Source organism: Leiobunum rupestre, chromosome 2 (genome assembly GCF_980474605.1).
Source record: "Leiobunum rupestre chromosome 2, qqLeiRupe1.1.hap1, whole genome shotgun sequence".
NCBI lineage: Eukaryota > Metazoa > Arthropoda > Arachnida > Opiliones > Sclerosomatidae > Leiobunum > Leiobunum rupestre.
Genome location: NC_143385.1, coordinates 43,225,961 through 43,242,645, shown reverse-complemented (window position 1 = coordinate 43,242,645; position 16,685 = coordinate 43,225,961). Strand labels below are relative to the sequence as shown.

The 16,685-nt window shown below is 37.9% G+C and overlaps 2 protein-coding genes and 1 long non-coding RNA gene across 3 annotated transcripts in view; 2 read left to right on the top strand and 1 right to left on the bottom strand.

The window, feature by feature from the left end:
* Window positions 1-561, top strand: part of LOC149957575 (cytochrome P450 3A24-like) — a 491,496-nt gene extending 490,935 nt beyond the window's left edge. The window contains exon 14 of the mRNA XM_090164838.1: window positions 429-561. Coding sequence (XP_090020964.1) covers window positions 429-506 — 78 coding nt within the window. The 3' untranslated portion in view covers window positions 507-561. The remainder of the gene's footprint in view (window positions 1-428) is intronic.
* A 5,100-nt stretch (window positions 562-5,661) lies between these two features.
* Window positions 5,662-6,138, bottom strand: LOC149957574 (uncharacterized). The gene is made up of 3 exons (XR_016478236.1): window positions 6,084-6,138; window positions 5,903-6,017; window positions 5,662-5,836 (listed from the first exon to the last, which is right to left on the bottom strand). It is a non-coding gene; the product is annotated as an uncharacterized LOC149957574 (long non-coding RNA).
* A 624-nt stretch (window positions 6,139-6,762) lies between these two features.
* LOC149957573 (uncharacterized) lies at window positions 6,763-7,374 on the top strand. Its single transcript, XM_090164837.1, has 2 exons — window positions 6,763-6,876; window positions 6,938-7,374. Exons 1-2 carry the CDS (start codon window positions 6,792-6,794, stop codon window positions 7,243-7,245), a joined length of 393 nt encoding a protein of 130 aa, XP_090020963.1. The 5' UTR covers window positions 6,763-6,791; the 3' UTR covers window positions 7,246-7,374.
* Window positions 7,375-16,685: the final 9,311 nt, after the last annotated feature.

The window sequence follows — 16,685 nt, the reverse complement described above, 5'->3', positions numbered from 1 at the left end:
CAACCATGCTTTTTCGACCGCTACTTTGAATAATCGACCATGGATAGTAGATTTTAGAGGATCGGTAAAAAGCCTGGTTTTTAGCCCCCGTAGACGATACTGTTCGAAAAAAGAAAAAGATAAACACAAAGTACATTTTTACGCCAAAAGGTATTTTTTCACGTTTTTATAGATTAAATATGATATACTAAATATCAGTTCATAGTTTTTATTGAATTAAAAAACCAAAATTCAAAATTACTAAAATATAAAGCGCAAAAAATTACGTAACAATATCAACCGCATTAGATAAAATGCACTGTGGAAGGGTATCGAAAACCTGTCCTCTTAATTTACTGTCCATGAATCGACTAAGAATATACACACAGTCACACTCTTTATTGTCACAATCCTGAGCGTATGATTCATTTTGATTTGTTATTTTCCAGGAGCCTTTGGACATGATTTCTGGAAAAAGTTTTTTACAAGCCCGAGAAGTTCCCATTCAAATTCTCATTAAAAATTAAACAATTTTTTTATCATTATTGAAATTACAATGTAATAATATTTAAATTATTTTATTTCTATGTCAATTAAAAATCTATGCTTAATTTAATTAGTTTAATTTATTTCTTATTTAAATAACTTCAAACTCATTTAGACGTATTTCTTAAGGACAGTGGCATAGCCAGCATTTATACATGTAAAATTTTACCCTTAAATTTTAGTACAGTTAAAAAAAAATTGGGCTCAGGCAGGGCTATTCAACTTTAAAAGGTCTTACCATTAATAGAAACTCGTGTACCACAATAAGTCAGACTTAATTCCCCCATCATTAGTGAAAAAATAGAAGCTCGTTGAAAAAAGTATACAATGGTGGTGTCAATTAATAATGAAAATAATAAAATTACAACAAGTTATCTCTCCCCTTCCCTTGTGTACCTATGATAATTTCTTATTTTAGAGCACTTAAAATAGTTTGTAATAAGAATATGTTGCCGTGGGAGTCCAGATGAGTTCCTCGTGTCTAAAATTGGCCGCCATTTTGTCTATTTTCAATTAATTTACTATTATTCAAAAAGGGTTGGTGAATGGTGATAACACTTTTGTGATACAGAAGAAAATTCTATACATAAATGTTTTAGTGCGACAGTGCAATCTAGCGGATATTATATTTTGTAATAATTCAATGTTTGAGGTAGATGACGACACTATGAAGTTTATGAAAAATAAAGTTTTTTTAAAAAGTTATTTATTAATTACTAAATTATAGTACTTTAAATTCTTATTAAAAATATATAATTTTTGTAATTTAAATTAACAATTAATTATAACAGTAGTTAACACTCTCCGCCATAGATGGCACTATAATACAATTTTAAACTACCCAATCAGGGAAGATAATTTTGTATTTTAAATCTCGACAAAACCGTTCTCCAGAATCTCCACTAAAAACTGAAACTTTCAACCAATCGTTGAAAATCAAAATTATGACGTCATGTTGCTATCAGAGCGCCATCTACTAACAAATAACGCCATCACCACGTTACCTCGGATGAATTTTACCCAGCGTTGCCATACGTACTATAATTATGGTACAAATACCATAATTTTGCATTATATCATAAATGGTACTATAATTATTTTGATAGCGTACTATATAGTACCAAAATGTACCATATTTCCAACCTATTGTACTATAATGGTACTATTTTGATATTTACATTATTTCTACTACTAAAATAATAAGAATTTCTTTTTAACTATGCATAAAATAGTCGCCTGAAAGCAAAAACCACGTAACTTTATACTAATTAAAAGTATAGGTAAATTTACATAGTTTTTTCTTTCAGGTGACGAAATATTAAGCCCACGTTCAAGTGTTGCCAGATAACTCGATAGTCAATACCTTAGAAATCGGAATTTCTAATCGTCCCGCGCGGCAATATTTCAGTTAGTTATTCCGATTTCTATGGTCAACTCAACATAAATAAACGTCACGAGAACAGTTATCTGCATGTTATGCAACAAACACTTTAAATTAAAAGTAATTAATACTATTTGATATTGGTACCATAATTTCCATTGTTGTACTATAATTTTTTACCCTTTGTACAATAATTCGGTCTGAAAATTCTGGCAACGCTGATTTTACCCTTAAAAATTTTAAATAGATCTATATAAGAGATTTTTCTAAGAACCTTGAACAGAGCCACTTAACGTAATTTTAAAAAAACAAGGTTCGTTGACTACGTATATGTAAATTTCTTCAATTTATATATGGAATTGCAGTACGTCAATAATAAAATTGCATTAGAAATACATCGATGGGGTTGCATTATAACAAATTAATGTATATTATATTTTACGAACCTCCTGTAAACATTGCATTAGGCCCAGAACATCGAGTGAATAAGAAGAAAGAAAATTAAATCTTCGCCTCGTTGAAATTTTACGGCGACATGCACGGGCCATTATAAAACATAAGCTACTCTAGGTTTTAAATTTGTAGACTCAAAATAGTCGTAGTCGATAATTCAAAATAATGGTCAAAAACGCCGCCGATCAGTTTAGTAAAATATTTTCGGCGGCGTAATCGTCGGCCATTTTCGGTATGGAGATACAGGCCGGAAGGCAGGCAAGGCTGCCAGATTTCGATAGACCGAAAACGGCCAACTCTCTCAGATGTTTTCGTTTTCAAAACGAAAATTTTGCGGCGTAGCTATCGACTAAGACTATTAATATATTTTAGCCATTATTACATGGATTAAAAAACCCAGAAAAGATGTAAACGGAATATCATGGTTATTTCAAAATATTGATTTAAAATAACCTTAGCTTTTAAATAAGTGGTACTAATTATTAAAATTTAAACATAATATATGGCTCTATAATTATAAATAAGTAACCTATATATTACCAACAAATTAGGCCTTAATTTAAAATTGAAATACTACTTTAAAGCCGAGGTTCTGAGACTGAGTTCGAGGCTTCCTTGGGAAAGCTGTTTCATTTCTAAAATTGCACCGCTTTATTAGTACAAGCATAAGTAACATAATAACAATAAGTATGACAATTAACGAGATTTACCACCAAACTGATTTTCATAGTTATTGCGTAATCAAGATGTTTTCTCAGCATAGAGCCCTCTAGTGTCTAAAATAGGTGAGACTTCCGCTAAACCGAAACATCTGGTTTCCGATAGGTAGGCGGAATATTAGGCCCAAATGATAAAAATTAAAAAAAGTTTTTATCGGCTCCACAAGCTCAAGTTTTTTTTATCACGCATGGCTCACACGCGGGCTTCAAAACAAAACCAAAGCGCCTCGCGACTCCAGAACGTTCTCTCCGATATTAGGCTTAATTTTTATAAAAAAGTAGTCACCCAAATCGGTAAGTCGCGAATCCAAGTCACAGCTTGAAGAGAGTATCAGTGCCGAAAAAAGGTTCGGTTAGAAAATTAGCATTAATGCAATAGAAAGTGTCATACTTATTGTTATTATGTTACTTATGGTACAAGATACATTCCATGGCATGTAAATTATTCCCGAGTACAGCAATTGGTCGGCGCGGTACTTATAGTACGGGTTAGAAATGCCGAGTTTGTGAGTTCGAGCGTCATCCGGGGAGGATCATTTATATTATTAACCTAAGCCTAACTTTTTCCGTTTTTAGTAACGGTTCTTTTACTTTAATATGAATTTTTTCTTAACCACGTTGTTACTTATAATAATTTTAGGCTAAATTTAACACGCGCCCTTCTGGGTCTTAGATTCTGGATTTATACGATACACCGTTCCATTTTCGTCGATTTTAAATAGAAAACATTGCCTGAATTCGAAGATGTTGCTAAAACTATTAGAGTTGAGTTTGTTCTGGAAGCTATTTCATCCATATAGGATGATAAAATTAGCGAATAAGTAGATTAGTCCATTAGAAAAGGGATAATAAAGCTAAACCCTAAACAAATTTGAAGAAATTTAAAAACTTACTAATAGCTCGTACCGATAGGTCTTCGAGCCAACAAAAAGAGGCGAAACTCGGACCAAATAGATCTTCGAGTGAAAAACTAAATTAAATTAAATAAAATAGCCAGAAGTTCCAACGGTAGACCGGTTTCGTCCTATTTGGGACTCGTCAGTACCGTGCAGGAAATCTGGCTCTCGACTATTAAACCGAAAAGAGAAACTAAGCCTAAACATTAAAAATTTAAAAACGAGTTGCGTAGCAACGGAAAGCCGAATAGGGCTTTGCTGAATTAATGTTGTTGAGCAAGGTCTAGGAATATTCTAGACCGTACTTGTTATCCCAATACGATACGATACGAGTTGACGAATTATCCCGAGGGTTGCAGATCCCATAAGCTTTTCCGGCCGTATTCTGCATGACCCCGCAAGTAAGAAGGGAAACGCCTACTTACTTCGGCGCTACCATTCGACGAGAGCTCACTGATTTCCCTATTCTTCCCCCTCTTGGCCAATTGAAGGGCTGCAGCGACGTCACTAGTGTGACGTGACTCTTGACGACCAATGTTCCGGAAATAACGTTAAAACGCCCCCTACACCAAAATTAAGCGTACAGTGTCATCTAGTGTTATTTTAGGGAAGATAATTTGCAATGCCATCTATTTTTCATTTTTTATTCAAAACTTTTGTAATGCCATCTTCTTACAAACAAAAAAGTAATAGCCCTAAAACAATGCCATCTACTTTAAATTTCATTAACTTTAGAACAACATCTTTTATGATAATAACAATAATTAAAAATAACCTTCCATAGTAATCTGAATCTTGTTTGAAATTAAAACAGAATAAAAATAATTATTTTTTACAATATTTTTATTACATATTCAGCTTTAGTGTACAATTTATTGAATAAAATTTACATAAAAGTACAGCCAACTTTGACCACTCAGTTGCGCGGGAAAAACGGAAGAGCTTCGTGAAGTTTCCAACAAGTGACGAATATTCTTTAGTTTGTTTACTTTATGGAATTAAATTCTAACAAGAAATATGAACCTGTAGGCTATATAAAATTATGCACCTATAAGCCATATCGAAATAAAAACACGTAGGAGTAGCGAATTAGTGATTGTATTATCAGTAGTTACTAAGCGGCTGGAGCTCTGTTCCAACAGCCAAATGTAGGCGGTGGTGATAATTACACCTTTTATGTTGCTATAATTGGCTGTATTCAAATAGGGATGGCTCTTAAATCCACCTATGAAAATAACTGCTCAACCATTCGCCATCCCTACAGGTTTTTTTCTCCCAATCACAAAAATAAATAAAGGTTTTTAGTATATTGTTTGGAAAATGTGTAGAAATTTGTGAAATAAATATTGGACTCAATTCGATTTTGTGAAATATTTTGTTAAGCACTAAGCAATTGTTTAAAAATGAGTGATGAAGACCCTTCATATACTGTGGAGGAAGTGAAAGCCTCTATTCCCCATCTTAATGAACCCAAATGTGAAGAGCTTCAGCGGCATAAAAGCAGTGCTCATAACTATAAGCAGAATAATCGATGGGACACAGTTGGACTCGTGGTTAATCTGCTTTGCTAGCTCCCAAAATTTCCTCATCTGATATGAAAATAATGGAACAACCTAAAAACTGATGCAAGAAATAACAATACTGGTAACGGATAATATCCAGACATACTTAAAAGTGAACCACTTAAAATAAAACACTTGTACATATTATTGAATAAGTGTCGTACGGAGGAGTACCTTGTAGTATTTACATCTGAATAGGGGCTTTCTGTGAAAAATCTGGAATATATAAAGAGTGGTAATATGCGAGGAGATAATTGTTACATTCAGCATTTTTAATTAAGTTCATTCGGTAGTATGCATCTGCAAATAAAAATATTTGTATTTCCAAATTTATAATGTAATCGTAATTTACAAAGAGTATTGTACCATTGGCTCTTCAATTTTATCATTTTGTACCTGAAAGCCGCTTGTGTTGATGAGCGTTACTGAACGTAGCCCAGTTTCGTGGTTACTAGACAAAACACGTTGAAAAGAGCCTTATCTGTAAAAAATAACGCCAATTAATTATAACCTTATGTTCAACGATTGTAAAGTACATATTAAATACCTGCTTCTTCAATGATGCGCTTAGCTAAACATTCTCAATTCCATGCTACCTTCGTTAAAAAATTTTACTTCTTCCGCTAAGCCTATCGTTTCAATTCCCACGACAGCAGCAATAACTCCCATTGCAGTTTCAGCAAAATTCACTTGACAAATGATATTAAAAATGTCGGAAAATTTTAACCGGAAGTTGGGAATTAAAAACAAGTAATACGTCACACTAAAGCAACCCTTCAATTGGCCAAGCAAGAGGGGAAAGAAGAGGGAAATCGGTGAGCTCTCGTCGAATGGTAGGGCCGAAGTAAGTAGGCGGTTCCCTTCTTACTTGCGGGGTCATGCAGAATACCGCCGTTCTTCGAGTCTGACACTTAGTCCTTCGCATAGTTATCAGTCTTTTTTTTTTGAAAAACGTGCGGCTGTTTTTATAAGTATAATATGTTATATTAATATTAGCAATATCTTAAGTTTTTTATTAAAGTATCTTTTTTCTATTTCAAGCCACCGAAATATTTCCATCATTTTTTTGAGCTTTTATAATTCAGCTTACATTGATATTGAAAAAATTTGTTATTTTAATGATTTTTTATACAACAATATTAAAAACATATACTTTCCTATAAATAGTATTGTTATTCTACGGTTTCATCAGATGCATATACTTCATCGGTAAAGTAAAGTTGACATTGTGAAAGTACCGATTTTAAAACGTATTATGGTGCTTGTATCAGTTTTCGTATTTCTGAGCTGTGCCGTATTTGGATCAACTGGGACGAGTTCTTGGCAATTCGTCAATGGAAGTAAGTAGCAGTGACCAAGACGATTTTATTATCATAATTAATGACCGGTTATAATTTGTAGCATTGCGGTTTGTGGATAACCCAAGCTCCGATGTTGACTGGACAGTGCGGAACTTTACTTGGCCGACTTTCAATCCATTCTCTTCGCTTCCATCCCCGCCTACTTTTCCGGCCACTCTCCCCGACGAGAGGAACCGGAGTACATCCAACATTCCCGTATTCAATCTCTCCTCTTGGTCCTTCAACGCGATGGTGGCTCCGCTCAACGACACCGCAACGCCTGATGGGAACGCGACAATTACCGACATTGTCGATGGAGCAAGTTCTTCCACGAACAGCTCCAGTAGGGTGCCGAGAGCCACTCCTTAGAGCCACCATTACTATTACATTAATGTAATTTTTATTTAAATGCTATTTATTAAGAGATACAGAAAGGGCTATTTTAATACTTTTATACAAATAAGTGATGTAAATATATAAAACTTTGTAAGAAATAAAATACTTTTTAAACACAAATTTTGTTTGCACTGTAAGGGGGGGGGGGCATCAACTAATGGTAAGGACAATTTCTGTAAATGCATCAACATGGAAATGAATCCACACCTCTACTTGGAATGTTTATATGGCCGTATCGCTTATGGTAAGATTACTCTGACGGCTTTGGCCCCGACTATACGAGAGCATAAAAATCCCCTTTGCGCGCGCTACTCTTTCAATTTGATGGTATATAAGTGAACATGCTAACGCCAAAACAGCCGTCAGCAACCTCGAGACGAAACTCTGCCACGATAAGCATTCAAAATAAAGTTGTGGATTATAGCAAAAGTAACATAATAAATATATAAATATCAAAAGTATTGTAAATGCCAGAGAGTTAGTGGCTGCTGTTATCGAGACCATATAGAAGGCTAGGCTAGGGTGGACAATGCGGACCCTTTCTGGTTGGTTATTTCTTAACTTAACTTGTATTAGTCTAGAGGATAACGGGTGAATTTATTCGAAATCGTGCACTTTGTGATTGACCCATGTTGAAAGTTGGGAGCCGAAAATTAACATTTATACCTGGCAACTCAGCATTTGAACGAAACATCCGTTTCCTTACTTCCGCCTGTATATTTCAATGGCGGTCTCGTGGTTCAAAACGTCACAAACAGGATGTTCCGTCCAGACGTCTCACTTAAGCCTCGTCTGCGGTCACTCTTTTATTATGGGTCTATTAAAGCATGAAATTTGGTGAATAAATACTTAGTAGTATATAAAATCAATGAAAGATTAGAGCCATTCGCTATCTCCATTGTGACAGTTTTGACAAGCTGTCAAAGTCGTTAGGATATTGCAATCGTACCTTTATGAACAACCCTTGCGAAACTCCTCCTTAGCGCCGCTTGAGCTACATGCTAGTGCGTATAGATTTCCAGTAGAGATTTCGATATTTATAGAGATTATATGTTAATTATTATATTTAAAAATATTTTAACAGCATATTTAAACTATCTTATTATATTATATTATGAAATCATTCTATATATATATTTGAGACTAATTATAAGTATTTTATTTTAGGAAATTTTAGTTAAATAAAAAGAGCTCGGAAACAATTATTACGGTGGTTCTTTTTCAATAAGTTTGCTTTTATTTAAAAAGGTTTTAAATTATTTATTTAGTTTTATAATATTTTTCAAGTTAAACAGTTATATAATGCACAAAAAAATATTTTTTACACCCTCCACATTTACATAGTTCAGTGCATGGGAGATTAGCTTTCATGCATCTACAATTACCGCGGCACCCTTTCACGCAACCGAATTTTATCATCTCTCTGCAGACATCACCGGCGGGGGATAGAATCATAAACAGAGGTTGCCATTCCGTACCGCCATTAGCTACGTTGACTGTGGTCCAACCAAAGCTTGATGGCTGCGAAAAAATAGGTTCCCTGAATAGAGCTTGTCCCCAGACATGACCAGCTTGGTAAGCAACACGTAATAATTGTAGTGACAACGCGTCTTCACTGGGATGCTTCAGAAATAGCTCCTTGGATTGGAGTTCACCAACAGTTTTAATATTTTTTAAAGAAATTGCTGTTTTATTGTCCATAATCAAATAAAAGTAAATCTTCACCACATCGGCGAAAGTATTGCCCATATCATTCAAGATCGATACGAGTGATTGAACTCTTTCCCAACATTTGAGTATCCTCGTGGTGACATGTCTGGTTTTTAAAACTTCGCTTGTCAATTATATTTTGAAATTCTTGAACAATAGTTATTTTTATAAAATAACCTTGGCCAACTTGTTGAAATGTTGCCTCCCCGCTTCAGCTGTGGATCCGTTTTCTCTCTCACTAAAAAGTTTATGAACTCACTCTTAGGCATTGGCTGAACTATACCAGGGCAACATTTCAACAAGTTGGGCAAGCGTAAAGACATTTTATAAAATCAACAATTCGACACATTTCTAGTCCAGCTACCATCCATCGCAAGAGAGACGTGGGTTTTTCAGACATATGGCCCCTCAATCGCCTTTGATAAAAGCATTATTTTGTTCGTGCGTTTCATTTAGCGGCATCCTTGAAAACGGTCTTGTGGTTTTATTGAAAGAAAATTTTCCCTCGCAGAACTCATAAAAAGTTTTTGGGTGTTCTTGGAGCGAAACTATGTCTTTTAAGTGAAGAGACACAACCCTGGCATAATTTGAATGATCGAGAGCGTGAAAATGCCATTGGATATTTTTCAACGCCTTGACGTATAGTCGAAAGTCACCTTCGTGAACAGCTCGGTCCCATGTTAGAAATACAAGTTCGGTATTCAAAATAAGCTGCCAAAATTAAACTGGGAACTAGCATCCTGTTGACGAGCGCACCACTCTTCGAATGAGCATTGGGCATCGACGTTTTCAAACGCCTGTTTTTGAAGTGTTTAAAGTGCGCAAGCTGTGATCCGGTGTACTCGGCAAGTTTTTTTCACGTGAGATGCTTTTAATAAAGATTGCGCTATTCCTGATGAAAATATATTGGCTTGATCGAGAGCTAATGTCTTTCCACTTCCGTCTAAAAGTAACGTCATTTTTATATGAAGGCCGCCAAGCATGACTACCAAAACATTTAACCATACTTCTCAGGCCATCGCCATTGGATTTCTTTGGCAAATTTGAAAAGGGGCTGGTGGCAAGCAATGACCGGTACTTGACCAGGGTTTAAAATTGCAGTCGCTTTTTTTACAACGTCCATTGAATGACGAATCATTGCGACGGATTTTGAATCGTCTTGGAATAATGGCAATATAGCAGATGTTGCCAAAGGGTATTCTAAACTTTGAATATTTCTGTTAGCATGGTATGCTGCCCAAGAGACGTTAATATCAGATTCGTTACCATCTTCAATAGTTTTTGTGACGTGTTTGCACCATTCGAGCTCCTCTTCTATAGCTTTGTGTATTAATGGGATGTTTGTGTTAAAGTAATCAGCTAAGCCGGTAATTGTTGGTATTATCGGGCGTGTTTTCGTAACAGGAATAGGTGGTACATCCGTGTAGTCCAATGGTAGCGTGGATTTTTTTTCGTGTTTTTGCAACTTGATCCAAACGATTCTGCGGTGTACCGACGTTTCCAGGTCCAGGATGTTGAAATAGGGATATGCCGGTTCCGTGAAATGAAGATTGGGAGCTTGTAGCTCTCGGATTATGGTCAATATTGTCAACTGCTGAAGTCGTGAAAACTCCAATATTCAAGCTAAGTGTCATCCTATCCGTAAATATAGCTGACACTAATATACTAAACTTGTCAGTTTGTGTACTCTTTAGCGATAGTAAAATTAAAAGTTATAAGTAAATAAAATGTGAAATATTATTATACATAAAGTAAATTAAATACAACAAAGTAAAACCAAGTAAAATAAAATAAGTAACATCAAATAAAAATAAAAGCCCTTTAACTTTAATTATAGTCCAAGATGTTTGATTTTTAATTAGTAAAATATCATAAATATTTTTTGTTTATATCTCAATAAATATATAGAAGATGAAAATTAACCTTAAACTTTTTAAATATAATAATTAACATCAGGAAACTATTGAGATATACACTTGGAAGGTCTAAGGTTCCATTGGGACGGTGATACGAAAGCGCGTCGAAGGAAGGAACCACCGACATTCGAGCTCAGGATCTCCTGATTACTAGACAGGTGCTTTAACCAACTAAGCCACGGTGCCGTGAAGGATGTGCACCAAAAAGCCGATATCGTTTCTTATCTTCAACACTCGGCCTCGATGAAGACTTTTTCATGGTAACGTAGGTTGAGTTTTTGACGAAGACGAATGAAGACTTCTGCGGACAGAGACTTGGTGAATATGTCCGCTAGTTGTTCTTCACATGGATATCGAAAGATTCTTTTAACCCAGTTCCAGTCAGCGACTGTGGGATTGGCCATGGCTTGAGATGCTCGATTGACAGCGTATTCTATGTCAGGCCGTGTTCCTGTGCCTGCGTATCTGAGACTTCCAATGGCTGAGGCGTACATGGTCGTTGACTGCCGGTGGGAGTTTTACTGGTTTGCAGTCTTGCATGTTAAACCTCTCTAAGACTTTTTCGACATAGGCGCTCTGGTGTAGAAATATGGATCAGTCTTCCAACGTATCGATTTTCAGGCCATGGTAGGTTGATGCTCTTCCTGTGAGGATTTCGAATTCGTCACTGAAATTTAGGAGGAACTCGTCTACCGCTTCGATTGTACTTCCAGCGATCAGACCATCATCAACGTAGAGGATGAGGACCGAGAAAGCGTCATTGGTTGACAGGATATATAGGCATCGATCTCCATCAGCGCTTTTAAATCTATGGTTACGTAGGAATTTGTCGATTCGCTCGTCCCAGCATCGTGGAGATTGCTTGAGACCGTAAAGACTTTTTCGTAACTTCCAGACTCGTCCGCTACCGTCGTCGAAACCTTTGGGTTGGCGCAGGTAGATTTCTTCGAATAGTTTGCCATGAAGAAATGCAGTCTTTACGTCAAATTGTCTTAGAATAAGATTTTCCTTGGCGACCAGACAGATAAAAATTCGTAGCGTCTCGAAGTGAGCAACTGGTGCGAAAGTTTCGTCGTAGCCGATACTTTCTCGTTGCGTGTAGCCTTTTGCTACTAGCCGGGCTTTATATTTGATGACAGTACCATCTTCATCCTTCTTCGTACGAAAAATCCAACGATTTCCGACGATCTTCCGACCAGGCGGAGGATCGACCATCTCGTAGACATCGTGTTTCTTCATTGCTGAAAGCTCATCTGACATTGCCTTCTGCCATTCTATGGATTCGCTGCTTGAACGTGCTTCTCTTGCAGTCTGTGGTAAAGTATCACGGATCAAGAAAGCTTTTATTTCCTGGATGACAGGTATGGCATAGCTGAACTCTCTTGAGCGTTGAACGATCTCTGAGTACCGGACCACTCTTCTCAGACCGGTTGTCTGACATTTCGTCAGAGACTGTTGCCTCATTGTGTCCGGTAGCCACGTTTTCTGACGCTTCAACGGATTTGGTTGTCTCGTCATTTGAGTAGTCGGCAGCTCTGGTTGGCATGCCTGATGGTTCATTAGTGGCTCTGGTTGGTCCGTCTTTTGATGAGTTGGTGGCTCTGGTAGGCCGGTTTTCGCAAACGAAATCGTCGGTCAATTGCTCGCCCTGGCTGGACAAACCCTCAGAGACAGGAATCCAGGAATCAGGAACGCACGTCTCGGGATTGAATTTGACATCTCGAGATCTTAGTACATCGTCCAGCTCTGGAACATAAACTCGATATCCGTCTGCATTGTCTTCATAGCCAACCAGGAAACCTTTATACACCTTCCGAGACAGCTTCTTCCACTTCTCTTTTGGTATGTGGACAAAGCACTCAGTGCCAAAGACACGCAGATGCTGGATCGATGGGTTTGTCTTCCCTGTCCACAATTCGAACGGCGTCTTCCCAGCAATGCATGTAGGACTGTAGGTGCTGTTCGGTTCAGGATATAGACGGCTGTGTTCACCGCTTCAGCCCAGAGTTTCGTTGGTAAGTCCGACCTGGAATACAACATGGCGCTTACAGACTCCATGATCGTACGATTTTCTCGTTCAGCGACCCCCTTCTGTTCGGGCATGTATGGCATGGACTTGCGGTGATGTAACCCTTCTTGAGACGTCCATTGACGGAACTCTACATTGACATATTCAGTTCCATTGTCCATGACCAGCTCTTGTACTGTGCGATTGCGGGTTCGGCAAAAGGCAAGGAATTCTTTGAAACAGTTGACGACTTCGGATTTCTTCGTTAAGAAAAATACGGCTCGAACACTGGAATACTCGTCTTTGAATAGGAGGTAGTATTTCTTCCCCTTCATGGACGGTGTCGGTGATGGTCCCCAGAGATCTGAATGGATCATTTCACCTGGTTTCGTAGCCTTCTCCAAATGAGTGCCGAAACTGTGCCTAGTCATCTTGCCGTAGATGCACCCTTCACAGAGCTTGTCAGACGTCTGGCTTAGAACTTCGTATCCGAGTCTCCGTAACGTCGCTGCTACATGCCATTTATCCTGATGACCCATGCGTTCATGCCAGACTTGGAGATCTGCTTTCCGGTCATTTCTCGGATCCGCTGCGATGTGAGCGGAGCATGACTGCTGCTCGACTTTGATATCCAGACGATACAGACACTAGACTTTTCCAAGTACACGAAGGTTCCTTTTGCCTCCGACAACTTCATAGAGACCGCAAGAATTTGCTGTGACCTTGAACTGCAGATTATTGTTTCTCTTCATTGCGCTTTTCAGCGAGAAAACATTGCAGGCAAAGTCACGGATATGCCAGACATTGTGGACTACCTCTTGATAGAGTTTCTTTCCGATCCAAAACTGAATCCTTATGTCTCCTTCACCATCCGCTGTCATCTGCGTCTTGTTTCCAATCTGAAGAGTCGCTGGAGTAGCGAACTTGCGGAAATTTAGGAACTTTGTGGCGTCGTTCGTGATATGCTGTGTAGCACCCGAGTCAAAGTACCATGCTGCTTCAGATGATGAGCAAGCAACGAGACCGTTTACTGCAATCAGACCCTCAATGCTTGTCAACGCTCGTCTTTCTAGGAGCTCTTTTTTGTCCTCGACAGTCTTCTGCAACGTGACCGAACATTTGGCAATTGGTGCATTTCCGCTTACGTCTCATGCCTTTCGTCTCGTTTGATGAGTGACCGTGATGACTTCCGGTTGTGCGTTTCGCCATAAGACCAGAGGAATCTCGGAAAGCGTTACCTTCTCGAGTTGCACGGCCAATCAACAGACGTTCCAATTCTGCGACCGTCTGTTTTTCTGTTGGCAGCGTGTCCCAGAGCATACCGAATTATCGATACTCATCCTGAGGTAGTGACTCGAAGATGCAGGCAATGAGTATGCAGTCGTCGAATGTTACGTTCTTCTCTGTCTGTGCCGTTGACAAGATGTCTGTCCAGAGAGAACACATCTGGGCAATGTGGGTGGCCATGTCGACCTCTGGTGACTTCGCAGTTCGCATAAGTTGCGCCAGAAGGTTACACAGACGGTTGGACGACTTCTGCTCGAAAATTCAAGTAGTTTGTCCCACATCTCCTTTGGTGTTTCGCAATTTGAAATCATGTTTTGGACCTACTTGGACAAGGCTGACCAGATGATACCCCGGACTGTACTAAATGCCACTCGGTATTTTTTCTTGTTTAAGGTGTATTCCGACTTCTCTTCTGCTGTTGCTGATAATAACGGCCCCGTGGGTTCAACCCATTCACCAGTCAGTATCTCGTAAACGTCTCGTACTGTGAGGATGTCGACTATTTGTCGTTTCCAACTCCTCCAATTCTCCGGACCAGATAGCTTTTCACGTCTTGGCGAAGTAGACTATCCATGGTTTCTTTCGGGAACTATTGACCAGGATACGGAATACGGTGTAGTAACTGGGATCCGGATACCGGATACAGCAGGCAGTAGACTAGTCCATCAGTTTTGTTGTGGCGCAGTGGGAGCGTGCTGGGCCCATAACCTATTGGAGTTTTAAATACCAATGATAACAGCAAAGCCTACACTACACTAAACTGACGAAACTAGTAAGAAGTCATAATCGGGGGAATTCTGCAGACTTTCCTAGGAAAGTTGTGACACGCCTTCTTTCTTTCAACTTTCTTCTTGAGATTTCATTGGGCACGAAATCACATGTCGCATTACGTCCCCAGGGACCGTACAAATTCGACCCCTTCGCTCCGATTGGTTGTCGTTACGTCATAGAATGACACCACGTGATTGTGAGGCAATAATCGCCATCCATGGACTAATCAACTACGGGGACGGTCCAGCCGGAAAAAAAGCGAAAAAAACAAACTTCGACGCACTCTGGCGGAGCTTGCGAGCGTACCGGAAACGCTTTTCGTTGGTGATTCAGGGGCGAGAAGGGGGATAAAGTTTTCTCGAGCTGTCTGCTTTTTACTGTCCACATGGACGAATGAACTACGTCCATGCTGTCTCTCTCTTTAATAACTACGTGATGATTTAAAAACTATTATTAACTATGTCCAGGTTTTCCGATCATACTTATGCTTTGGTTTACGGTAAAAAAGGGGAAAAACCAGCCGAAAGTTTATAATGGTAATTATTATTATAGAAATTTTCCGAAATTATTGGTTAAAAGGTATTTTTTATTTTTTTTGAAGGCTCCAGCATATCTCCAGTGAAAAAGAAAACGAAAAAAATCAATACAAACGCCTTAAAACCCATAACGAATGCTAGTGAATTATTCAATGCAGAAGAGTCTAACAAAATCCAAATCCCAATTTGTTTTGGTAAGTATCATAACTGATTATTTTATGAAGGTTTCCATTAAATTTAAATTTCGGCTTAGATGACTTGAGCTCTGACTCGGACAATGAAAACATTGGCTCTCCCTCGAAAAATAATATAATAAAGTCAAAAAAGAAAAGTTCCGGAACTCATTTATTTAAAAATGATAGTCTTTTGCAAGATAATTTTGAAGTGCGATTTAAAAAAATTTTCAGTGACGGCAAACTTGCACTAAAGAAGCTTTTAGATATTGGCGTTACTGAAGAGCATCAGAAAATAATAAATTGGGCCTCTGAGATCGAATTAAATAGTTCGTGCTACGTGGAAGTGCAGGATTTATTTCACCCAATTTTTGTTCAAAATGATAAAGCTTACAAAACGTTCAAGACCATTTACCACAGTGATATTAAAACTTTACTTGATACATTTAGAAGCGATGAAAACTCTGGCTTAACAGAAAAAGAATGTAAAGTTGGTCTAAAGATGCTCATGCAAGAAGTATTTAACTGCGGAATGTGTGCAATAAAACCTAATACACAAATTAACGTTCCTAAAGAGGAGGAAGAATGCACATTGTTTTATGTGGCTGGCTATGTTGTAAGTAAATTGTTGAAAAAAAAAGAAAACTAACGAAAGCCAACGAGTGGGTGAAGTTATGAAAGAAAACAATTTGGAATCTATACTCTTGAGTACAAAAAATGGGTCCAGTTACAGAGCCGTGGTGGGTTACAATACCCCAATGTGGCAGCTCTCATGTTCTTTAAGAAAATTGACGTCCATGTTGAAAAATATTTAAACGACTCAACATGTACCGAAAGGCTTGATAAAGCAATAACATCAATTAAAAATGATAAAGAAATTAAAGAAAAATGGGAAGCCATTCTAAGTAGTGCCAACATTGGTACATCTGCTGGAGATCCAATTTTTAAAGTGATTATTAAATACCAAAGGCAATGGACTTACCAAAAAAATTAGAAATGAGAAAAAAGATGA

Excerpts from the sequence above, each read along its gene's own strand:
- LOC149957573 (XM_090164837.1), top strand. The coding sequence starts at position 6,792 with ATGGTGCTTGTATCAGTTTTCGTATTTCTGAGCTGTGCCGTATTTGGA. Across the intron at positions 6,877-6,937 it reads TTGGCAATTCGTCAATGGAA|CATTGCGGTTTGTGGATAAC; the intron begins GTAAGTAGCAGT and ends TATAATTTGTAG.